Below are 26445 nucleotides of genomic sequence, written 5' to 3'. Positions count from 1 at the left end.
AAGGAAGAAGACTGTGCATCTGAAAAGACAGGGGAGACAGACTCACAGCATCATGTTATCCAAGAGAAAGGAGAAGTTCCACTGCAGCACCAGGGATGACACCTGTCGTATATTAGCTAACCTACTATGGTTATAACTGAATATAAAATTAGATAAATAAAAACACGCCCGATATTACAGTAAACAAGTGAGAAAGAAGCTGGCAATCTTATGGAATCGAGCAGACAGCGCACCGTGCTCGGGCCGGCCCTGCCCCGCTCGGCAGACAGGTGGGAGGGACATCCATCCCATGTGCCACCCACACACAGAGGTCCCCCCCCCGCAGTCGCAGCCCCGACCCAGCACCGTGACCCTCCTGGCAGCTGCTCAGCCCTCTGCCAGCCCCCAGCACACACACCACAGCATTCCCACTGCGTGGCTCGGCAGGGTCCCTGACCCCAGCGTGTCTGCACCACCGGTCGGTCAGACCCCTCCACCCCTCCCAGCCCCGCGCCCAATGCGGTGACAGCACATCCCAGCTCCTCTGCAGCAATGGGCGCACACGCTCACACTCCCTGCTGCTCTTCACATTGGTGGAGACTCGTCCTGGAAATGCTCAGACTGCAGCAGCCGTCGCCCGGCCCAAGGCAGCAGTGTGCACTCATCTGCTTGTGACTGGAATGATCGTAACGGATTAAAGCCCTCCCCAGAACTCACTGAGAACCTGACCTATAAAGAGAGCTTTGGGATTGGAGTTAAACTTCCCCAATGATTTCTTTAAACTGCATTTGTATCAAAAAAGAAGTCCGTACTGCATGAGTGACTATGGCCATGGGCACGGACAAGAGACAGAGGCTGCACCACAGTCATTGCACTTGAACCATTTTGTCTTTTTTTCTTTTTTTCCTTTTGCAATGTACTCACACATCAGGGAACAGCTTTGCTACAGTCTCTGCCTCAGAGAAATTTGCTTTCTCATGCAAGGCCAGAGGCCAATACTGCTCACAAATCTCACCCGTGCATTCAGACCTCAGCCTCTGACCCCTGGCACCCAGCCTCGGGTGCGACCTCCCAACACCGGCCCAGGAGCCACTTCCAGAGGTAACTGGAAGGAGCTATGGGCAGTTTTGTTCCTCCTGGAGTCCAAGCAGCCCTAGGAAAGTCCTGTTTGAGTCTTTACTCCAGAACCTTGAATCTGCTGCAGTCTGTACTGATGGACGCTGCTGCCCCCTCGGTGTGGGTAGTGTTGTGCACTGGAAATCACCGCCCCCCGGGAGCCCTGGTAGAGAACTGACTGCCCAGAGCTCGGCAGGCTGATAGTCCGCAAGTCTGACTGTAGTGACCTAGAGCTTTGGGGGGCTGAGGTGGAGCTGGACGCTCCTGTGCAGGGCTGAGAGCCAGACTCTGAGGAAAGAGAGTCCACAGCCATTTGCTGTGCTGGGCTGGCAGCAGCTGGGCAGCTCTTCTTCAGGAGGCCGCTGCTGGCACTGCCAGAGTGCTGCTGGCTGCTGTAATACCCCGAATTCCCTGCAAACAGGGCAGAGGAGTCTGTGGAGACCAAGTGGGCAGGGCTGGAGTACGAGGAAGAGGAGAGGGATGTTTCTGAGGAACTGTGGGAGAGGCTGTGTCCTGTCCTCTGTGCTGCCGCTCGGTAGCTGTAGCCAGGAGAAGGAGTTAGGTGTCCTCTGTAGGGGGAGGAACTCTGCTGGAGAAGGGTCTGCGACTCTGCCTGGGGACTGTCAGACTGCAGGAGCTGAACATGGTGGAGAAAAAAGAAAAGACATCAGATACAATTCCCTATTTCCTACCTCATCATACTCTGGTTGCTTAGTACATCAGGACTGGGAATAACTGACAGCTCAAGACAGCTTTCTTCCTGCTAATGCTGTCTAAAGCTTTACTTTCGAATGGGCAGATAACAAATGGCAGAATTTACCTGGTAGCTGTATCGAGAAGGACTGTAAACTGCTGGTCCTTTGTGGGCTTCTGGAGTGTCTCCTCCTGCTGTATCTGCAATGCACAGCACAGGCAACGTGTTACACTTCACCCCTGGACTGAGGTCACCACAGTTCCCTCTCAAGTGACACCTGCAAGCTGCAGCTGTCTTGTTCTGCCTCCGGCTACAGCTGAGACCGGAGTGGTTCCTCCCATCATCGGCCTTTTGGAAGCTGAAGAACCCTAACAGAAGGCAGTTGTAAACACTCACGTCAATCACAACAGCCACACACATTAGGCACTGCTGCTTCCCTTACAATGACTCTCATTTGTCGTGACCCAGCTTATCTGAATGGCTGCATCAGTGACAGCATGCAGGTTGTGCGTGCTCCTGGGGCTTTCCAGAAGGACACAAGAGGCAGAAGACAGTTTCTAAGGACTCAGCAGTTCTTCACTCAGTTTTGGCCATAGGAATCCTCACTGGCTACAGTTACAGCTGGAGAAATAAAACTGCCCCTTCTTAGACGGGCTGTCAGCAGGCTCCTGCCACTGGCTCTCCTCAAAGGCAGATCCAGGCACTGCCCAAGACTGAAGCCCCATGCTGCCAAGGCTGACTGCACCTCTGCTGCCACGCTGGGGAACATGCTTCACAAGCCAGCGGGCTGCTCCAAATCAGCTTACTCTTAGATCTCAGAAAACGCTGACCTAGATGGTGAAAAGGTGTGACTGCTGGGGAGTAACAGCAGCACACTACACACTGATGCATCATCGCTACGTGAGAGAGAAAACGGGAATAAGCTTTTTCTTAGCAGAGCAAGCCCTTCCAATGCTCTGATCCTAGAGGGCAGGTGCGTTTTTTGCCCCAGCAAATAACTGAACCTCAACTGAGATAGACAAAAAGTACGTTCAGCAAGTGACCCAGTCACTCTAACCTGCGTGTTCTTCTGTTGCCACTACTATAACCATGGGATTTAGCAAGTGATTGCGCTTTGTTTTGGAGAGAGGGGAACCAGTGGGACGGGAAGATTTCACATCAGATTTATGGTGCTGCAGTCTGATGAGATGGAGTTGTTTATCCGCAGCATCTCAGGGATTCTCAGCAGCAGCGTTTGAAATGCCTTGGTGAAATAGTGTTGGTGTTAGTATCAAATTTACATGACAGATGTCTCTCACTCCTGAAACAGGACACGCTGCATTAGTCTGCTCTGTATGTCTGCCAGGCAGGTCTGGCTTTGCACCAGATGCACTGGCATGAGCATCAGTGCCAGCAGTGCCCTGGCTTTGTTGTGGTTGTTGTCCTGTGCTACATCATGGTTGCTGGCACAGCCGAACAGGAACCTGGATGGAATTGTCTTCTCTGCTGCTGAGGCTCAGACATCTTTCCTCTGGGCTCAAGACCTGCACAGAGGCTGATACAAGAAGCTTCCACCATATATCCTGTGCCACCTTCCATTTCCTGAAACCACATCCAAAGCACTGAGTAGCTGTTTGCTGCAGGTGACATTCTGAGTACCGCACTGCAGAAAGGCAAAGATTGCAGGCAAGGCATGTTTTGTTAAGCAGTCTTGCACAGAAGAGACTAACTATTCAAGCCAGGAGATCAGAAGTTGAATCAGAAGAAATCTAAAGATTTCGGAAGAAATTGTTTCTTAAAAGGCCAATTACACAAACAGTGCTGCAGATATTAGATGCAGTGTTTACGCACAAAATAATCCTTGGGGAGTGAAGGCAACCTAGAGAGTCTAAATTACAAAAGGTGAATAAACTGTAAACTTTCCTGAATTTGCTTTATGCAATCTTAACAAGACAAAGCCAACTCTTCCCTCCACAATTTCTTAATACCTGCGCAAGGAAGAAGGACACAAAGTAGGAGTGATAAGTGCTTCTTTTCCACTTCCCTTGGAATGAGAAAGACATGAAAGAGAATTACAGTTGGGTCCCATTAAATCAGTGGCATTTTTGACAAGTCCCAAGAGAATCTCTTAAGACTACGTGAAGAAAATGCATTGAAAGGAGATGCTCCAGAGAGATCCAGATCCCTACTACAGATCATCAGCAAGCTATAACCGTATCAGCGAGGGAGTCCTTAATACTTCTCAACAGTGAAGAAGCAGAGATCAATAGCAATACAGACTAAGTTATTTAAACACGATGATCCATCATCATAAATCACAAGGGAGAGTAGGGTTCTCTTACATACTGGGCACTATCTGTTGGGAAAAACAGCAATCATATTCAACAGGGACTGTAAAATAAATAGAAGACAAATAACTCCACATCACAGCTAAGAAATCGGGCAATGATAAAGTGATCTGCCCACCTTACAGGAAGTCACAACTGACCTTTAATCCCAAGTGGATAACAGAGGGATGTAAATTCAGCTCAAGTCACAAGCACTCACTGACCCTGTGTGCTACTCAGCGAGAAGAACCCATTAGTCACAGAAGGAAGGAACAGCAAGGCAGAACTGAGTTCATCGCAGTGAATAAGTGTATCCCACAAAACCGACAAGCATCACAACTCAAGGAATCAAGTAACTTCAGAACAGAGATGAAGTAAGGTATGGAAGCTACATTCGCTCTTACCCCTGCCTGAAGCAAACGTGCACTTTAGCAAGCGATACATTTATCTGGATGTTCAGCCAACTAGCATTATTAAGGGTACTAAGGTACTACAATACCCTCATATTCCCAGTACACAGGTGCAACTGGGGCAATGCCAGCTAACTCATCTATCCAAGGGCAAAGAAGCTGTCACTGCCAGAGCCAAAATACAGGTGATCTTGAATCCAAACTCTGGATAGAACTGGACACCTTCCAGGTCTACCAGGAGATGTTTACAGGCTCAGGCAATATCACCTGAATAACAAAGTACAGTTTGCAGAAGGCCTTTATCAGGCACCGGTGATGCTGGAGATGAAGGTACAAATGACTTCATAGGCAAGTTTACAAAGCTGAGCCCATTATTTCCCCACCAACAAGGAACTCAGAAGCTCCTCCTACCTGCCTCTCTCTCAGCAGTGCTGTCACAGGTAGGTGAGGATTCATTTCTCTGGGATACCTTTGCACCACTTCGTAGCACCTTCTCAAGTATGCCTCGGCCCTCTCGAAGCCTCTCCACCGACGTCGGGACCATCCTGCAACAGAAAAGGCAGTAACAGCTGAGGACTGCTATTACACGGTTGAGATCAATGTGACCAACGCACAAGAGGGCTGGGGGGTCCTGGGTGTAATTACAAGACAGATTTGTCTTTGAAGTCTCAGATTTCTACTGAAATTTACTGATATGAAGTTATTGCAGCTGCAAACCTATACCACGGAATGGAGGGATCAGAGAATACCAGTTTTCTAAGACAGAGGAGGAATAACAAAACTTTGCACTGCTTTTGCAACACAAATAAGCTCCTGTGGAATTTCAGACTGTTCATCACTGGCTACTATGACAGTGCTGCCCTGAGAAAAACAAGATCTTTTATCAGAAGGATGCCATAAACATTCAGCTCAGTAGATCACCTGATTACAGGACACTCTGTCCCAGAAAGTTGTTTCAAGGTTCAACAGCATTCTGAAAACCTGTTGTTGTCTTAAAATTACGTGTAGTTATTTTACATAGATTACTTTTATTCGAACTGAAAAGAAGGAAAACCACTATCTTATGATAATAAAATATCAACATAGTAATCAGATAATGCACTGTTCCTGGAGCAGAGCTACCATGATCATTCTGTCCATTAATACTACTTTGTCCCATTTATTTTGTGTAAAAACTCTCAAGATTGGTGCTAGACCTCTTTTTGTCATTTGTTACAAGCATTTGGTCTAAAGCTGGAAAACAGAGGTGAAGTGGCTTTCCTAAAGCCAATCTACAGAAGCAGAGCCACTGACACACCCCAGATCCCTGCCATGCACCTACCATGCACTGGACCATCCAAATCTCTTTAAAGGTATGTGTTTTAACCTGTAAAATAGTAGCACTTCCATCAGGGATTCATGATGCCTTATCCCAGACACCGAAAAAATGTGTGCCCTAAAAATACCCAAATATTATATAATTATATTCAAACACTACATCAAACATACTGCATATCATGCAAATATGCAGTCTAAGAATGTATGTCCTGTATTTAATATATATTCTTAAAGATATATTAAAAACTGTGCTTTACATTAGCTTTTAAAAATGTATTTAATAGCCCAGATATTGAAGTTCACCCCTCACTGAAGCAGAAGGGAGAAGGGGCCACAGTTCACACCTCATGGAGGTGAATGGGGTGAGGGGGTGAATTCACACCTTCGTTGCTGCTATTGTTTTGCTGGAGACAGTTTTCTGCAAGGCTGGGTTTACTGGGCAGCAGCACATCTGTTTACATTGTGATGGCTGTATCTTGGCAACTGAAAGAGACAGAAACTTAATTTTTTTAAATGAAAGCTATTGGCAAATAGTGTAGAATTCAGCAAAAATCCGGACAAATGAAAATTAAGAAATTTTAGATCCCACCATTTTCTTCTGTCCCTGTATTACACTAGTGTGAATGTCTAGAAATGCATCAGAAATGTAAGTGCCCAGAGTTAAATATGAGACTGGTTCCCAAGTTTAACTCTGAAACATGCAGCTTCTAATAACTGTTTCTTTTTAAAGTGGGACTGTAAGATTGTAATGGCTCCTGCCCATTAAAAGACAGAAGAACAGGGATTAAAAAAAAGAAAAAAGAAGGCAGCACAGCTGCTTAATGCTATTTCAAAACACATCAGCATGGCTTCAACTTTTATATTCAGAGTCCTATGACAATATCATGTTGAATCCCACAACTCTTGAAATCATGTGATAAACCGAAGCCAAAGCATCTGCTGAGGAGGAGCAGATGAAGCAAACAGAACAGAAAGCCCCACGCTGGAGCAAGGTTACCACAGACATTTCATCTCCAACTAAGATTCTTTTCCCATTCAGCTGGATTTTTCTTTCACCTTTTTGCTGGCAGAAAGAAGTGGCATGGGAGGAAAAGGGCAGGTGATAACAACACTTGCACAAAATAATCATGAATTAATCATCAGCTGCCTGTCCCAGCTGCTGTCAGTCCCGACACCTGGCAGAAGGTAGCAGGCAGACAGACTGCTATCACAAGATCAACTATTTCTCTTAAATTTTCACTGGAAGAGTGTGGCTATTTGGGGTGGGGAAGGTCTGTAAAAAGGAAGAAAGCACATCTTATGATTCCTGTAAATTCATCCAAACCAATGTTTCTCAGATACTGTCAACCTCACATTTCTTGCAGTGTTCAGCACTGCTCAGCCTCCTTTCCCTTCCCACCCCCTGCCATGGCACAAGCAGTGACACAGGTGCACATGTGCCAAGTGAGTGCTACAAATGGCATGCCTTTACACCTGCACTCTCCACAAACAGACCATGAATAAAAGGCAGCAAAGCCACTGCACTATATCACTCCAGCTAGCAGAACATTCTAAATTCCAGCCATCACCACGTATACAGACCATGTGTACAGACTACAACTCAATACTCTGCATTTCAGCACAGCAGTGCTTCATTCTAGTTATCAGGCATTACTGTTAGAAGTCTTTCCCCATGTTAAATCTTCACACAGTAACACAATAGGGAGATCTTTTTACACTTTGGGCAAACTAACTGCAGCCTGGTAACTGCACTTCAAAGCTATTTGTGCAAGGCACAGGAAAGCTGAGGCTGTTCCACTGTCCCTGCTTCTCACACGCGAGGTTGCGGAGGGCTCCATCAGCTTTCCCCTTCTGAAAAGACCAACTTTGTATCACGTACGTCTAAAACAGAGTGGAAATTCAACAACAAAAGACCTTTTAACCTAGACCTAGATTAAATTCTCATTACAAGTTAAGTCCTTCAAACTTGGGCCCTTAAAAGGAAACTGGTGGAAGAGAGAACTGTTTAACTTCATCTTTCAAGGCAGATTTTTGGTACCTAAACTAAAGGGCATGCTGAGAAGGTTGCTGGTATTCTTCAGTTTAACCATTAATAAAGAGAACTATGCCAAGACACTCAACAGAATCCATCCCACTGCAATTACAGAACAACAGAAATCCCTCCTTCCTCCCCCCGAGTTTGGTTCATCTCTGCAGAGCAGTCTGAGCCTTGCTTGGAGGGATAACACTCACCACCTGCTGCTGATGTTCTCCTGGGATTTGCAGAGTGATGTTGAGGAACTAGCCCCCCTTGATTCTGGTGGGCTGATGTCCTCTACATGAGGCAGGGAAGGATGAGAAGGGGAGAAGCCACTTTGTGGGGAGGACGGGGTTCGTACTACAGAGCCTGGCAGGCTGCTGGCATCTGTGTCAGTCCCAGAACCGCTGCTGCCCTGCCGGGTGGGAGTCCCTGTGCATCGCACTGAATCGCCTCCCTCCTTGGCTTCCTGCTTCCTCTTGCGGTATTCTAGTAGAGAGACCTGCAAGGAGAATACAGCTATGAGTCACGGACAGCAACGGACAAGGTTAGGGGAAAAAACACGCCTACACATCATTTTAAAAATGATTTCTCTTTGCAGATGAAACTTCAGAAGTTACAGTGGGATTATCAATCTTCCTGAATCTGCAGGCAATCTGGAAAAAGAGCTAAATGATGCAAATTTGGACCATTGCCCCACTTACCCACATTTACAACTGATACTTCAGAAGAAACATATGGCTGGTTTGCTTCTGAAATTTCATACTGCTTCTCACCTCCCTCACCACTCCATGGTTCGTGACATAACACAATGCAGATCAGTACACCTGTACATCTTAGAAACCTGAGAATAAGAGCCTTCTTCACTGAACTGATTTTCAGAGAATTCTGTTCACCAGTACCACATCAGCCACGCTGAACTGCGTAGGGGACCTGTGACTTGGCAAAGCTCAGCACAGAATTCTAGCCTGCTTAGAGCAGGTTCACACTATGGTGGTTCACCAGTCAGTGTTGCACATTCCAACATTATTACTTAAATAAATTATGTTCCTCTAATAGAGATGGTATATATTTTGTGCAAATCAGTCTCAGATTTGTAAAAGGCACAGACTAAAGTATCCCACGATGCTGTCTTGCAACACAGGACAGCAGGACCAAAGCTACACAAGTATTTCCAGCTGAGCGCTTACCTTTCTGCATGCCTCCCCTTATTATGAGGCACAGTCCCTCATGAAAGACTTGCAGAAGGAAACTGCTGAAGAATTTAACAACTACAGTTCAATGTCTGCATACAAATCTTTACAATGTTAAAGTGCTGATCAGGGTATTTCCAAAAGTAACTCAACGTATGAAGTTTTTAAGATAAGCGCAACCAAAAAAACCAACCAACCCTAAAAAAGATCTTCCAGACACCTGGAGACTTGACCCAACTTGCCATACTTGCCTGAAAAGTCTGAGCACAGGGTAAGGCACTGATAAATATCTGCGCAAGTGTATGTTTATCTGTCCTATCAGTACCTGTTTTTATCACAGCAATGCCTGATTATCATTTCTACTCAGTTTTAGCTCCCTGTGGATCACTGGCTTACTACTAGAAACCAGTACTCACTCACTTTGTATTAAGCAATACTGCCATGCTTGTAGTTTCAAAGTGCTAAAATTTATTAAGAATCTTCACCTACTCTTCCTGCGATGCTGTCACCTTCCCATATTATTAAGCCTTTCCAGCAAACAGCCCATATTTTCCTTCGAAATGTTGGGCTCTCCTTCCAAATAACACCTCCACCAATAAAACAAGTTGCACTTTATTATTACTCTGGCTCTTGCCTCTCTTTAACAACTGTTTATGAAGGTCACACCAACTCTCACATCAGGATCTTATCTAAATGGTAGCTCCTTTTCTTTTAATGACTTTACCGATTCCGTCCAGGTACTGGACACCTGGATTACTTGCCAAGTTTATTTTAGTTATATTTCCTTTTGCATTTTTCCCTGCATGCCTTCCCCATGGTGAAAGAATTTCTGCAGTCCTAGAATCTCTCATACAAGAATACTCGCCTTCTTCCTTTGTGGTGGATTCTGGGGAGCAGATCGGACGCCTTCACAAGCCCTCTCGCCGCAGGGAGACATGGATCCATGCGCTGTCTCTTTAAGCAGTCCTGACTCATGTCTGCTGAAATATCCTTCAGAAGGAGAGCTGCAGCATCCTGCTTCTGAATTCACTGGCTTCCTGTCTCCCAGACACGCAGATCCCCGCAACAAGCCATCCACACGTGGCATAGCGTTCAATGGGGAAAAGGCATACATTAAATTAAACTCTGTCCGAAAAGCCTGATCAGAGCTTCGTAGCAGCATCTGTGCTTCCCCACTTTTTCCTGGGAAGTTTGTCTCTGAAGTAGAGTTTATGGGAGGTTGTGGAGCCAGATCAGAGGATCCAAAGCTGAGCAGCGACGGCCGTTCCGGGCAGGTGTTTGCACTGGAATCCACGTCAGATCGGAGGCAGAGCTACAAAATCCAGGAAGGCCACAGGATGGGGTGGGAAGTCAGGAAAAGGATCAGGATCAGGCAGGGATGGGGAGAGAAACTTAAGTCAGAAAACATTCTGTACAATGCGAACTTCCTGCTTTCCAGCTGCTTTTTGTTATTAATCACCCTTATGACACTGTGCTGCACTGTTCTGTTTGTTCTAGAAGGGAATGACTGGGACTAAATAGTAATCCAGTTTAGCTGCCTAGTACAAGATTCCCTCTCTCCCTTTAGAAGTCTTAATGCAGCAGAGGGCAAGACTCAGCATTATCCTCTGTCCAGTCAATGAAGGGAAAAAAAGCATCTTTTACCCCAAATGTCCCAAAGCTGACATTAACAGTTCATGCTAGCTAGGTTCACTTTCAGGAGAAAACAGAAGAGATTTGGTGTCCATTTGCTGTTTTATTGGCCAAGTTCTTGAATGCCCTAAGTCAACCACTACTGACTCGCTAACAATATGATGCCCAGAATTCCCAAACCATTTGTTTTCACATCTCATTTTCAGCAATCTCTAACAATAGTCTATTCATTTAATTTATACTGCATTTCTACATTTTACATTCTCTAACAAAGGCATAACGGCATCATCTTTGCATTGTCACAGTTTCTGAACACTAGGCACTGATACAATGGTATATTTTACTACTTCAAGTGCCAAAAAACCTCCCAGGCAAAGGAATAAGATGCTCTCCTTCACCGTGTTGTCAAGATCTCAGACAATGAACATAACTGACACGACTTCATGCTCTCTGCAGGACTACAGTGCTCAGTGAAAACACAGCAGCACCAGGCACCAGATGCGCCCTACTGCAGCTGCCAAAGTATTTTTCCTCTTGTATTACAGCCCCAATAATCTGCCACATTAGAGATGAATGTGTATTTTCCACTGCGAAACCGTTTCAGACTATTTCACCTCATGTTTCACAACTGGCCAGCAGCTAAATGAAGTACTACTACCTCATGCCTCCTCAACATTTTAAGACTGCAAGTGAACAAGACGTAAATCAAGGCTGAAAAGGGCAGGTCAGGTGCCCCTACTCTGCTACATAAGCTAGTCTAAATAACCAGCCAACGCTTTCCTATTTCTTCCCCAGTTGTCGTTTTGCTGCTACTTAGTAAGTATCACACAACACTTGTTTCCTGGGCTGGGGCTGATGCTGATACTATTTCTAGCAACCCCACATCTCTTGCCTACATCTCAGTAACTGAGGTATATCAGGTCTTTACATGATCTGTTTCCTACCAATGTCAACGAACAAATAATAAATTCCAGTCTTCAGTTAATTTCATTTTGCTTTGTTTTCTCTCTTGTGATAATCCTGAAAAACCTGGTCACAGTCTTATCTCAACTAATGCTCCACCCCTGTTCCCAACAGCCCCAAACTTCTCATCCCTCCCATCTCACTGAAGCCTCAAATAAACACTAGCACACATGCTCTTCATCTCAAACACAACTGAGGTAGTGATACCTACCTCAGGTGACATGGACTCAGGTCTATGCGCAGGGGAACTCTCAGGGGAGGATACGTTCTGAAGGGAGGGAAAACATCTTGTTATTCATACAGCTAAGTAGTCAAGAAGCAAAATGAAGTCAATTAAAAACAAGCACAGAGGTTAGCAGTGGCTACTCTAAGCAAAGGCTATCCCAGGAACTGGCTCATACTTAATGCTAACTCTGTCAAGTTCAGTGGTTTCTGTGGTTCTATGATTCTATGATTCCCCAGCATGCCAGCAGTTGATCATCATCTGCTCACTTGAGGAGGCTTGTAAACCAATAAAGGAATCACTGTTGTTTTCTTCCCTCAATACTATACAGCCACAGGACTAAAGTACAAACCTTTGAATGAGTTTATTTTGTGAGACATACTCTCTCAAGTTATAATAAAGAACTAAATGAAACAGACATGACATTAAAACAGACTTGTTATGAATGAGCTGCATTTAGAGAAATGCAGAAATTTGAACAAAGCTGCCTATGGTCTAGAAGGAAAAAAAGTAAACGGGGCAAGCATATAAAAATATAGTGAAATACAGGCTTCTAACATTGCAATCAACATGCTAAGGTGAGACTGAAAATCAGTGATTAGACTGTGGAGGTACACAGCAACATCGCTCTGATCTGCTACCTCAACCACAGCAGAAGTAAGGACAATTTACAATCAAACTTTGTGCCTGAAACAGCCTTTCATCTCTCTCCTCAGCGCTCCACAATCTTCCCTGCTGACCTCCACAGATATGCCTTTCAGACACCTTGTGAAAAAAGAGTTCTCAAAGAAAATAATCAGAAGCACACTAAGCTAAAAATACCACAAAGGATTTTTTGCTCTGCTGCAAAGCAGATGAGGGATCAAAACAGTCTCCAGTATAGAGCAGTCTGTCACTGTACAGAATTATTTTTAATAGTTTTAAATGGCAGAGTCTGAGCAGCAGACTTTTTTTTCTTCAAATTTTTAAATGAAAATATGCAATACTATAAACTAAAAATAAACTACAAACAGCACAATTCCTATTCACATAAAGAAATGCAACACAAAATGGAAGTGGAAAGTCCTGGCTGGACAGATGCAGATAACTCTCACTCAGAGTTGAGAGCAAGGAAATCCACCTAAATAGCCTGCTCAGTACTTCTGCACATAAGGAAGCTGTCATGAAATCAAAGGCACAAAGTATTGACTTGCTACACCAGCAAGAAAAAGGAGAGATGAAGAACACAGGGGAAAGCGATGTAAAATATTTCTACCGTATTTTGGATGATTGAAATCTGTTGAGGGAAAAAGAAGCTGAGGATGTGTCAGACAGCCTATGGAAACTGGAACACTGTTACATTCTTTGGAAGAGACATGGAGGACTGGGAACCATATGGGCAATGAGAGATGAAGGAGGGAAGATGACTGAAGAACACTGAAGAGCCTAAGAAATATGGGAGCCGTAGATGTGAAGAAAAGAACTGATCTAATGTTATTGATGTGACGTGAGGAGAGGCTGGGCTGCTACAAGGTTTGAAATTTAATAGAGAAAGAAATTTGCTACAGACAGAAGTGGAATAGAGGAAAAAGGCAGCAGTACTTGAGTCTGCCACCACGATGCTCCTCAGGAAGACAGTTGCATACTCAAAAAGGAAGGTGTGTCTAGTGCTACCTCTGTGGCATATCTCCCAGTCCCTCTGTTTTTGGCATTTCGAGCCTCCAGTTGGATTTACCTCAAACTGTAGTGGAGTATTGCAGCGACTAGCAGCCAGAGAAGGAATTGGTGAGAACATCACACCATAACCATTGCGACTTTCCTCCTCTCCTGGCACAGATGAGCAGGGTGTAGCCAGCTGTGGGCTCACTGAGCCAGGAACTGAAGGGATGGGAGGTGGAGGGGTGACAGGAGACAGAGGCCTCAGCAGCTTCTTAACGTTCTGCTCCATCAAGTAGCGAGACTTCCATTTCTTCAGGGGACTCAGCAAGTCTGAAAAGTAAAGTGAACTGAGGATAAGACTGCACCATTAACAACTGCAAAGCACGCACCATCTTCTTTCCCTTGCTCCCAACCCAAATGGAGCCCATGAATCTCCAACACTGTCATGAAAGGAAATATTTCAACTAGTAGAAAAGAAGCGCAAGAGGGAGCTAGGGGCACAGGAGCCAGGAAGGTATATAGTATAGGGGAGGGTCAGAAGGAAATGTCAGTATCGCTGCTATGAACAAATCACAGAGAACAGTTTTCATTACTTGAACCCAGTAGTTCAAGTTCAAGCCTATATGCAACATCAATACAGTTCAAACATATTTTACTCCCGCAAAAGGTTAATCCCTTTCTGTAATATCTTTTTTGATGTGCAGTTAAAAAAACCCAACAATTAAGTAAATCTTGCAGCTCAGTTGTTTGCTTCTTCAGGCATTGCTCAGGGATGTGCTTTTAATGGTTTTGGTGCTCTGTTCATTTCTCAATAATTTAACTTTTCAATAATCACCTTCTCGTTATCTGCATATTATCCAGCTTCCTGCCTGTCATTCTTGGAAAACTTATCACTGATCAGGTGGATCTTCTCAACTTCTTTTTCCACAGAAAGATTCAGGCAAAATACTTAACCATCCTGCTGCTTTACTCACAGATTTGAGCTCCTCCATTTTTGAGATTGATTTGCTCATTACATACACGCCTCTCAGACTTTGCTACATCTTTCTATAGTCAGCAGATATTTTGTCCATCTAACAGCACCCTGCTGAAAAGAGATTAAATTGTACTTCCCCTCCCACCACTGGACAAATGATTACATGACACTGGGGTCAATGATGCAAGATAAAGTGATTGTCTTTTCATAGGAAAATACTGAGAAATTTAACACATGATGCTCAAAGCTAGAGTGCATCTACAGAAATTTGAATGAATGGCAAAGTAACATTCTCACCTGTCAGAAAGATGTACCATGAAGCAGTAGTACACATTAAGATGTCAACCTGTGTAACTGCCTTTGTTATTCAGCAGCTTCCCCTGCTTCACTCAAGTGCCCTCGTGGTGCTCGGTACTCACCTGTGTCATCTTTGCAGATGCTGGAAGAACTGCTGTTCTCGTTACTTTGGTAAAGACATTGGGTCCTGTTCTCTTGTGGTGCTGGTGAGGTCTGAGTCATCCCCTCTTCAAGGGCCTGTTTGATCCAGCGCTGAAACAGAACGAGACTACATAAACGTGCAACCCCTCCAGTACTTTCTGTGTAATCTTGCAGGATGTACTTCAACTCCTACACTACCGTGCAGTGGGGCAGACTGCTCAGAACACTGAGATTACCTTTTTCACACATACTAACAGCTACTGTGATGGATCTGACGACGTGCTCTTGATGAAATGTATATCAGGGACAAGTCTTCAACAATAACAAAAGTAAAAAACAAAAAAACAAACTATAAATAAAATTAAAAAAGCTGGCAGCCAAGAGCTACTAGAAATAATCTTCATTAATAAAAATGAGTTGTCTGTTAAGGTATCTTAAAGCCTCATTTTTTGCAAAAAACTTGTTTCCTGCTAAGGAACATGAGCACACTGCTTCACTAAGGCATATGAGAGCCTTACATAGATTCTGCTCCAACAATTCCCCTGAGAAATGGCTGAGCTTAGTCACATAGTTCTTCCAGGACTGTGCTTGCTTCCAGGCAGAGAAAAAGAACAAAAACATCTGATAAAACACAAGCAGCAGTTTTCAAGGTGTTAGAACAAAAAGAACAAAAAAAAAAAAAAGGAATCTTTTCTTCAGCTACTAATAAAAGAGATAAAAATCACGGTAGTCTTTTGAGCATGGATGTGAACTTGAAGACTCATCAAATGAGCTGTTACTGCGGCTTTGCTAACTCCATGTCTTGATCCAAACCAACTCCTGATGGCAGGCAGGAAATCTTCAGTTACTTTATTATAAAAAATAAATACAAAGTGGAAAACAAAAAGGTAATTCAGCCAAATGGCAGGAGCCAAATTACCTGAGAGATTCACATCACAAGTCTTTTATTCTCCCAGAAAGGTTTAAGACCGTAACTTTGCTTTTCAGCAACCCAGTTAGTTCTTCTGTACATCAGCAATGTGTCTTATCAGAGTTACACATATGTAGTGTATGATTCCTCAAGCTATCATGGAAGTGTGTCAGAAACTCAGTGGTCACAATCCTCAAAGTGAAACAACTTTAAAGCAGAGGTGAAGAGCAGGAAACAGGATCTATTCTGATAGCCTTCATTACCGTGCAGCAGACACTTTCTTTGTTCAAATCTATCTTAGCAGATTACACTGCAGTCACTACAAAGAGTGTGGAGTGCCAGCCAGCCATTGTGGAGCACTGCTACCTCAAATGTGGCATCTGATCTGCCAGCCAAGTCACTGTACGTGTGATGAATGTGAACATGTTATACAGTTCAGTTTCCCTGTAATACAGATATTGCCATGCTTTGGATGCAAGCTGAATCAGCTTAGTTTTTCGGCACAGTTCTCAGGATATTAAAGAAGAAGCCTGCAGACAATCCAAGAAAATACATGTGATCTATCTGAGCAACCTTCATAAATCATCATTCCTGACTGAATAATCAAGAAGCAACAACAAAGATCAAGTCATGGGAGAGTAATACCATCAAGTTCTGGACCATTTCTAGACCTTAGCTAGCTAAAAAGGAGGTCTTCTTTGTGAGAGCTTTCTGAACATTCCTGAGCACGAGAAGCAGACTTTTTCCTACATCTCCAGGCTGTCAGTAGCAGTGATAAAAACACCGTGGAAAAACTGGGGAACTCCTATAAAGCAGATGAAAATCCTTATTAGAGCAGTTACAAGTTATTTTATTTCAAAAAGTAGAAATCTATTAAAAAATCTGCAACATAGGTTCTGGACACTGAATCCTGCAATGTTTCACTAATTATTTAGGTAACAGAACAGGCAGTGTGCTTAAGTTTTCAGATCATGTCAGCCTAGGAGGAACAAGAACATGCTAGAAGACAGCATTCAGCATTTTCTTAGCAAACTGGGAAATGGATAGGAAAAAACAGTACACAGCTCAATACAGACTGGGAGAAAACACCATACAAAGCCAGAAACAATCATTTCTAAAATTATGGCCCTGAAAAAAAATAGATTTTTTCTAACAAACATGGTAAATCATAGACTGAACAGGTATAAATCAACCTGTCAAAAGAAAATTCAGTTGTCATACTGGGAAGCACAAATAGGTATAGGCTACATGACACAAAGTAGCTTTCTGCTTTATTCAGCACTGAGAATGCCTGAGCTGCAAAACAACATTCACTGACTTCAAAAAGACGTGGAGCAAATGAAAGAAGTCCATAGTGAGACTATTCTATTCTCTCTCAAGCAGTCACAATTACTGTACGACTAGAAAAAAGCCAAAGGTAACAAAAGGTGCATGGGAAGATTGCCCATGGAAGCAAATAGGACTTTGCTCCCATGAGTATGTATGAACCATCAGAGCTATATCAGCTATATCTATGAAGGAAATAATGAGGAGAGACTTTTTTTTTTCCCCCCCCTAAGCGTGTGTTAGTGTAAGGCAACAAATTGGCTGGAGGTGAGAATAGCAAAGTCCAAAACTTCTCTTTGGAATAACTCCCTCAAAAGAGGGCAAGGAAACATAGGATGTGGTGCCTGACTTTGAGAGCTATCAAGACTACAAGATCAGAGAGGATTTCCATAAAGCTGCTCTCAGGTAATTAATTATACAGGAACTGGAAAAGCCTCCGAGCAAAGCTGACAGGTGACAGGCAAGATGGATTCAGATAGAAATGTGACTGAACTACTGTTTCCCTGAAGATGGATAACTGCTTGCATTTGCTGGCCGCATACCACCTCTGGAGAAACAAAGTACTCAGCTGGGCTCAGCTTAGGCTTCCTACAGGGCCACAAATAGACAGCTATTTTGTGATCCCAAAAAGAGAGCCATGGGCTTGCTCTTGTGAAAAGGCTCTGCTAAATAACAGAGGCTCTCCAAAGAGAGCAGAACCTGACTGAAGTATTCCCAAGGTGTTCTGGAACACTGTCCTATCCCCACAACGCCAATCATCTTCTGACTGTGAAAGTAGTGAGGAAATGCATTCTAAAGGCAACAATTAAATCCCTCAAATCACGTATGCTAGATAATAAACAGCCACTATAGATGCAAAAATACATGTTTCAAAGGGGATCACAGAACAGTTCTGCTACAGTAAAAAGCAAGGATGAAGACATGAACCCTGGGTAGGAGAGGGTCAGCAGTCACCACCTACAGACTGCCTCAAGACAACAGAGAAGGCCAGCTCAGCAGGAATACATGGAAACAGGCTCAAAGAGAACAGGACAGATTTACAATTGTGCCAGTAATAGCATGATGAGTATACAGCCCCCAGAGGTAAGACATGAGCAAACATACCTTTTTACAGGAGCTGTAAATTCCATCCAACAGAAAGGGCCTTCGACGCCTCTCAGGGTTGAAAGGTGATCCAAAACGAATGTAGTGTTTAGGTGTGGTACAAATTAGCGGGGAGTGGATGAGACCTGGCAACATATTTAGAGTTGTTGCCAAAACTGTTGGGTCTGTAGTAATGCGCAGAGGGCATTCAATAGGGCACTCCTGCTTTTCTGCCTTGTCATTCAGCCATTCCGTAACAAGATACTGAAGGAGAAAACACATGTCAATGCAACTAGCACTGAGAAAGGAAAGGTGATATGGCACAAAGGCACATAGGAAAGCAATCTTGGGGTCAGCTTGTATGCTAAAACCTCCTTATACTCCTCAAAGGAAAGAACACAGCCATAACTTTGCTGCATCTGTTACAATTCTTATCTATTGTAGGCACAGCATCGGTTAATCCTGTTTTATAGGAGTAGCTCAATTTTACCTTAATTAATATTATTAGAAGGTTCACCTAGAATTTGACTGCCTTGTTCTAAGCCAGTTTCTAGCTGCAAGCCTAACAGTATTCATAGCTATTTATTTATTCCCAGTACATTTTATCTTCTGCAATTTCTCATTTCTCTGAAAAACTTCTCCCAGTTTGCATGTTTTAGTCTGCAGTCACATTTCCCTCTCAGTCTTCAGTTCTGCCAAGCTGAAAGCTAACCTACTCCATTTTGTTCTAAACAAATATTCCCCATCCTGCCATCCCCACCTGTCCATAAAAGATGCTGTCACTGATCTCCATACCCAATACAGTGCTATGCTATTCTAAACTTATACTCTGCCTAACTCTTACTAGATAATGGTTCAACTTTTCTCTCTTCATCTTCTTGGCAGTATACACAAGAGAATCTCTAATATCCTTTGCAGGATGCAATAACCTATAGTTAATTCTGTGTGGCTTTATTGTTGTTTGTTTTTTTTTTAAGCAAGTCTCACTTCACCTCTGTGATGTTTGATGTAATGTAAAATTCTTGGTTGACAGCCTTTTCCTTTTTGCTTCCAATACACTGAAAGCATGGAGAAAACTTCTCAAGACTGTATGCATGCAGTTCATGGATTCTTTTCTCCGAGAATTGCCTAGCACCTCACAGATGACTGGGTAATACCTCAAGCTTAGTTAGTGTGTCCACAAAAAGCACACTCTTTTCTTCACCCTAGCTCTCTTCCTTACCACAGACATTACCAGACATTACTTTTTGCTTTCTCAATCAGGGCTCACCCTCCACCACCCAATTCCTTATAATGACAATCCCCCTACAACCCTTTTGTCAGGATCCCTCAATCTGGAAGTGGTTACCTCCCCACAAAGATAAAGCTGTACGATTGGTCTCTTTCTAGGCTCTTTGCTGTACCCAACAGTGAGACCACTCCTACTGCACCTCAGTCAGCCTGCTGGTATCTAAGTTCTACGTAGACTAACTGCATTGATCTGCTAATCGTTTCTTGGTCTTTGTACAGCACTGAGCAGCCATCTGACTCATGGTGAGGGATCTTAGACACTACAAGAGAAAAAATAAAGCCAATGTAAAATCAGATCATTCTGAGTGTTCTGAAGAAGAGTTTCCCCTGAGCCAACTTTTCCCTAAAGACCACAAAACACCTACTTTTTCCCTGTCCAGTTTGAGTACTTGATCATATTTACCTTTTTAGTTTTGGGGTACTTCACTGCAGTCCGATTAGACTGAGATCCTGCAGCCAGGATAACAGTTGGGTCAGATCCCATCAACTGTCTGCCTTCTCCTGGACCTTCTACACTGGTGACATCTGCTGTGGTTATCAAATTGGCAGTGCTTCCCTCCTCTGAGACAGCCTGTACAAGTTCAGCTTGCTGGGAATTGGCTTGTTTCTGTCTCCTCAGTCTTTGTGCTGAACTGGTCCGATATCGAGAGAACCGACTTTTTGGTCGGGGCCTGGAGGGTTTTGCTGGAGCAGGCTTAGTAACTGTTTTTTCTGGGACAGCATCCTACAAAATAAATAGTCATTAGTCCAAGCACCATTAGGAGCCTTCTATTTCTCATCTAAAAGACTGACAAACAGTACATTTTTCTTTGCTGTGTTCTTAAGAGCTCAGCTGGTATACTGGTCTTAAGTAAGACAGAAGCATTATTCAACTTGCTATTTGTCTTAAGGCAACTAAGCTCACCTCTGATCTGAGTTGGCAAGCATCACTCTAGGCAAGTATCTGTGAAAATACCTAGGTAAAATATCTGCTGTATAATGGGAACATATGCACTGAAAGTAGACAGGAAAAAAAATAAAGCAAGCAAAAAACCCCTCCCAAAAAACAAGCACAAAGACAAAGGAAAACACCTCCTAATATATGGTGCCCACCAAGTGAAGGAGCTAGGCTTAATCCACTCAAAGAAAAGTGCTACTTAAGAAAAGCCTTCCTACATTCAATCTGGGAGCACAAGAAAATGCAGGTTCTTTGCAGCAGCACATAGTGGGAAGACGAGATAACATTTATACATATATTCAGACTGGATAAAAGGCAAAAGTTCTTCACCACGAGAATTGGATGACTGGATCCAAAGGACATGCAATCTCTGTCCTTGGAAGTATTACAAGACAAGACAGGGTAAAACACAGGGCTACATGGTCTGACCTCAAAGCCAGCCCTGTCTGGGTGAGAACAGTCTAGAGACCCTCTGAAGTTTCCCCAATCCTGATGAGACAAGCTGCTTATGGGTTTGGTATGCAGGCTCTAACACATCCTCATCTTACCGCTACTACTTGTGAAGACCGCCTCGTGTTCACCCCAGTACTGCTGTTACTGTTAGAGACATTTGAAGCAGCAGCAGCACTCAGTGTTGAACTTGCATCCTCAGTTTCAGGAGTTTCTGTTTTTATTTCCTCCAGCTCAGGAGTCTCAGAATTGATGCTGACTTCAGCATCGGTGCTGTTGCGATCTGATGGCTGCTCTCGTCTCCTCTTTCTCTTTTCCAAGTTTTCAAACATGTGCATGATGGCTTCTACCTTCCTATCTTCCCGGGACTAGAACACAAAAAAGTAAATCAAAGTTAGCACTGCAAATCATGCACACAGGAGAATGTGAGAACAGATAAGGGATGCAGAGCAGCCGAGAGAACAACTGCTGAACAGCAGTGAACCAAGAACAAGATAGGGAAAAGATGAGGCTTTATTTTCTTTTTTCTTTCAAGTATTCGTGTTTTTTAACGCAGCAAATTTCCCAGAATACTGACAATGTAATTATGCATTCATAGAGTAATAAGAACTAGATTTTGTTCTTAAATAGGATCACTTAGATACTACTGAGTTACATTTATAAAATAGCCAAAAGGAAATGCGATTTAAGAACTAAAAACTGTGAGAAAGAATGGAGTGAATAGATGACCTGGAAACAAATGGATCTGCTTGCTAATGAAAAAACATTAGACGCAAACATAAGCCAGAGGCAACAGAAGCAAGAGAATCAGTAATTTTCAGCAAGCACAAAACTACCCCACAAATTGTCAGATCATCCAGCTCAAAATAAAAGCTTATGTCCAAGCAGCTTACACAGCGGGTAAGAAAAACAGAACATAAAGGAGCAGAGAGGCAAGGAGATACTTATTAGGTAAACAAACAACAGGAAATCTTATCACCTAGCTGTGTCAGAAATAATTGTTAATTCCATATGCAAAAGACCCAGTACAATAATGCTGCAGAGCCTGGCAGACAAGCCAGGTGAATTTCAAGAAGAATCAGGTGGGATCAGGTGCCTTCTAGGAACTGCCATGGGGGAGGAGGTGTCTTAAAGTACACAGCAATACTAACACACAGCAACCCTGCCACTGTAGTGTTATGTTTCAAAAATAAATTTTTAAGATTGAGATAACTGCAGATAGAGGTATTTAACTGTTGCCAAGTATAGAAAACTGAATCTCATTAGAGGAGATTAACTGGTGAAACACGCACAGGAACAGGGCTTACAAACTCATGGGAAACTAACACTTCACTTGAAGACATTTCTTGAACTATACTGTCTCAGAAAGAGATCAGTTTCCTTGCAATAAAAATAGAATCTTCCCTCTAAGCTTATGGGCAGTCTGATGGGAGACTGCTTTTATTCAAACTCAAGTAGAAACTAACTGCTTTATCTTGCCCCTTCTAAAAAATCCACAGGATAATCCAAGGATCTCTCTGCTGGATGGCCCTTGGCTCTGCAATTTACTGTACCATCTTAATGATTAAAACATTCTCAGGAAATTTCCGAGTGGAAGACTGATCTTTCTGGTTAGAGAAAAGCATGGTGGATAGGGTATTTAGTGAACAAAGAAAACAAGAAAGTCCTAACTCTGATACATTTGTTGCCTGGAAGAAGGATGGAAGTCCCTTTTCTTCACTGACCCTTTTAAACCAAAAAATAAAAATAACAATATAAGAAAGTTGAGAAGAGACTTAGAACCAAAAGCACTAAGAAATATTTTGATCAAGATAGTAATATGGGTGCACAAAAGGATTTCCTAATAAAGAATATAGCAACTTTTGCTGATTTGTGTCAGAAATGCTGTTGGTAGCCTATCCCTCTTGAAAAGGTTTGCCACTTCATCCTACCCCCTTCCCTCACGGCAACTTATCTGCACAACTGTTTGTCAACTCATACACGGAGCAGATGCAGGTTAACAAACCTAACTCATCAAAAAGGGTCAAGGTTCTGGCTCATCATACGGCTCCATAAATTCTTGGGCTGGCAAAATGAGGGGCACTGCAGGAACATAAAAAGGGTGCAATTACCTTTTCTGAACCTAGCGCTGTCTTTTTAGTGGTATGAGTTTGACAATAAAGTAGCCCTGAAACTTTAAACCTTTCAACCAGGAAATAAATCTGTCTCTACCTTCAAAACTGCAGCGCCTTAATATAAATCCTACTGCTTGGAGTCAACCGATGACCACCAGCAGCTGGAATTTGTGTTGAAACAAATGAAATAACCAACCAGACCTGCTGGTCACTACATGAAGCCAGTCCTAAGAGGAACGATAAAGAGAAAGGTACTTGCCCGTCTGCTGTGGACCAAGGTTCCTTGTTCATCTACAGACTCCTCTTTCTCCTCTTCTTGTTTCTCTTCCTTATCTGCAACCTAAAAGAGAAGTCAAGACTAAGCATAGCAAACAAAATCTGGCAGCATTTTAAAGTTTTCAAGATTCTCATAGAAATCTAAGATTTAAGAAAGGCCTCAGGCAGTTTCTGTTCTGAAGACACAGTATTGTCCCCGATGAGATTCCACACCACTAATAAAAACATTCAACAACAAAGGTATTTGACAAAGTGTCAGGAGTTCTACCTCATTGTCACTGACTGCCACAGGTCCCTCTGGAACTTCTTCTGTTTGTTGACTGATGTTCTCATCCAACACAACGCTCTGCTGTTCCATTTCTAGTTCCTTTCGACGGGCTTTTCGTCGGCGTGTTTCTGCCCCAATCAGTGTGCCTAAAACAGGTGGAGGTAGGTGTTCTGCAGCATTTGGGCTACGTTTCTGCACAGGGCAATTCCGGTTCCCCTTGTGACACGCACAGTCCACTTTATAGTTGCTGCTCCAAAACACAAACATAAGTCGTGTCACTCTTCATTTCTCAACCCTTGCACAGAGACATTCAATGCATCTCCTACTAAACATCTCACCACGTGCCAAAGCAAGGACAGCAGGCTACCTTATGGCCTCTACTGTAGAATATGCCAGCAGAACTGGACAGAATAGCCGGAAAATGCAATTCAGTAGAAAACGGAGCAAAATGTAGAATGCGAGGAAAGGGCTGGAGGAAGGATGTCCAGTCCAGGAGGGCAGTGGAGAGCTCCTGGGCGAGGTGAAGGACTCACCAGATGTTGTACTCATAGTCAAAGGCGATGGTAACCTCTGTGTCCTTGGCAATGGTGGCAACAGCATAGATACACAGGTGGATCATCCCATCAGCAATCACATGACGAACCTTGTTAAACAAAGCAGAGAGAAACTAACATCTCCACAAGTTGCACTTCTTATTTCCGAGAGGGAAGACTCCTTCAGTAAAGTAGCTCTCAAATATTAATGAATAATTATCCAAAAATTGCTAAAGGGAAAAGCCTGTTTCACTGCTCTGTCTCATCCTATGCTTTTCCACTCACATCTGCTTATCCTATCGTTCTGCAGCCAGATGAAAGCTTTAATAGAAACATTTCCTTTCAAGAAAAATTCACTTTCCCAACCTTCTGCTGATCTTTTATTCCAAATATAAACCATCAAATGAGCAAGAGATGCAGAGAATCCACCCTGTTTACTGCATTCTAAGTTTGAATATTCATAAAAAGTCAATGCATCAGACTTATGTAAAATTTATCTGCAATTTTGGTGATGGTGAAGAGAATTTACCTCTGCATTTGGAGTGCAGGAGCGCCTGATGAACCTGGCATCGTTACCAAAGGTGCGGGCATCAACACACATTTCAACGCCATTGAACTTGGAGTAGAACAGCACAAATGGGTACGGCCTGGAGAAGTAACAGAATGTCTCAATCCCCAAATACTCAATTCCCATGGCAGTTAAAACAGGAAGCAGTGTTTCAATCAGTACTACTGCTCTGGAGGCCTATGTATTTCCATGAGCAAGATGGAACAGATTTACTTCAGTGGGTTTTGGTTCATAAGCAGAGCATCAAGCTGAGGCAATATATTTGATTTCACATTTCTATGGATGGCACAGATGGCAAGGGCCCTGCAAGTGTGCATTTGCCCTCTCTGTGCCACGATGCTCTCAAACTAATCACTTTGTAGTACTCTTACTTTTTGAAGAAATGCCCATTGACCTCGAATTGCTGCCGTAACATAACCTTCCCTCGATACTCAATTATAAGGGTATCTAGTGCCAAGTCTCTTGCTGCCCTCAGGATCTTCCGGTGCTTCTGAACCCGAGTCACCCGTCCCAGCTGCAGCTGTAACAAAACAGAGTGAAATACAAGTGCTTAAACCGAAGGCCTGCAACTCATGGAGAGAATAGTGCTTACAAGAAAAGAAAAATTAATCTGGCAGAAACATCCAAAAACTGCACAGACATCCAGCCAATACATTGTTTATTCTGTTATCCTGTAACAGTATGGTGATAACCAATGACCTTGATAATATTTATCAAAAGCAAAATATTTCTTTCTTTCCTTCAACAGACTCACAAATCTATCAGATGGAGGGTTTTAGTCTTGCAGCTAGGAGACATAACCAGACCTGTCAGTTGCTGCTAATAGGGAACTGCTCTGCAATTATGGCCACTTTCACAGACAGAATAACTCAAATCTTCCTCAAATTGTGGGTTGTCACACATTCAGAGGAAAAACAGAAGCTTTTCCTTCTGCAGAGGATGGTAATTCTAGCTAACAAGCCAAAGACTTAAGCTGTCAATTTCCATCTTGATCCAGAATCTTCCTCGTCTTCCTGATCAACCAGTACTGAGGATTTTATCACACTTTTTTTTTTGAAACGTGAAGAAATACATTTTTAAGCAGGTGCTGACAGTTCAGTGAATCTCCTTCATGTTCAAGTCTACTTTCTATTACAATGGATTTTCACAACAACATGTCTTGACAGTATGAAAGCACAGCGGTCTTTAAGCACAAACATCCAAAAATGACATGTTTTATGGCATAGCGGAGGATATTATAAACACTAGGACATAGGAAAGATTTCTTTTATTAAAAAAAAACAGAACAAAACCCAAAAACTTTCCTTGCTTAGCAGGTTAAATCTCTCTGCACATAAAAATTTGCAGGATTCTGTGAAGATGGCTGGCTGCCTCACCACAAAAGAACTGTGTGCTCCTTCCTAAGTACGTAATTCATTGGTCATAAGGACTGCTCCTTGATACTTTTCCAGACTGAACTGAAACATAAGTGTTCTTGCTTCAGCAATAGTAACATCCATCTATCCAAATTAGAAGTAAACCACATGATGTCGTTGAAGGAAAGCTCCCAACTTTTCTGGATGAAACTCGTTAGAAACAGCTACTGTGCAGTCTGCTTATCTGAATAAAAATCCCATTAGCTTAAGAAAGGGCTCAATCTGAAAAATAGGAAAATGATGACATCTAACCTCATGAAAACAAAAGTTCATGCCCTAAGGCAGCACTCAGCACTGGGAAGCAAATGAAGCCCTCCATACTGACCATGTTGAGAGCTCTGAATCACAGACTTTACTCTTCTCTTTTTTTTTT

At 43.1% G+C, this 26445-nt stretch overlaps 1 protein-coding gene across 6 annotated transcripts in view; it reads right to left on the bottom strand.

Moving 5' to 3' along the window:
• Positions 1-864: 864 nt before the first annotated feature.
• Positions 865-26445, bottom strand: part of SETD5 (SET domain containing 5) — a 39074-nt gene continuing 13493 nt past the window's right edge. For 3 of the 6 annotated variants that reach the window (XM_010718578.2, XM_019620145.2, XM_010718579.3), the window contains 16 exons: positions 25029-25177; positions 24619-24736; positions 24090-24199; positions 23557-23803; positions 23272-23352; positions 20997-21266; positions 19915-20235; positions 18243-18485; positions 14884-15013; positions 13565-13818; positions 11839-11895; positions 9898-10344; positions 8055-8341; positions 4917-5050; positions 1916-1989; positions 865-1732 (listed from right to left, as the gene is read on the bottom strand). In XM_010718578.2, the coding sequence (XP_010716880.1) occupies positions 1133-1732; positions 1916-1989; positions 4917-5050; positions 8055-8341; positions 9898-10344; positions 11839-11895; positions 13565-13818; positions 14884-15013; positions 18243-18485; positions 19915-20235; positions 20997-21266; positions 23272-23352; positions 23557-23803; positions 24090-24199; positions 24619-24736; positions 25029-25177 (3522 nt within the window). In that variant the 3' untranslated portion in view covers positions 865-1132. Of the gene's footprint in view, positions 1733-1915; positions 1990-4916; positions 5051-5208; positions 5941-6204; positions 6306-8054; positions 8342-9897; positions 10345-11838; positions 11896-13564; positions 13819-14883; positions 15014-18242; positions 18486-19914; positions 20236-20996; positions 21267-23271; positions 23353-23556; positions 23804-24089; positions 24200-24618; positions 24737-25028; positions 25178-26445 lie in introns of those variants that run through there. The other 3 variants (XR_004161318.1, XR_004161319.1, XR_004161320.1) reach the window with 3 other exon arrangements.

The sequence above is a fragment of the Meleagris gallopavo genome, chromosome 14 (assembly GCF_000146605.3).
Source record: "Meleagris gallopavo isolate NT-WF06-2002-E0010 breed Aviagen turkey brand Nicholas breeding stock chromosome 14, Turkey_5.1, whole genome shotgun sequence".
NCBI lineage: Eukaryota > Metazoa > Chordata > Aves > Galliformes > Phasianidae > Meleagris > Meleagris gallopavo.
This window is presented reverse-complemented; position numbering and strand designations above follow the sequence as displayed.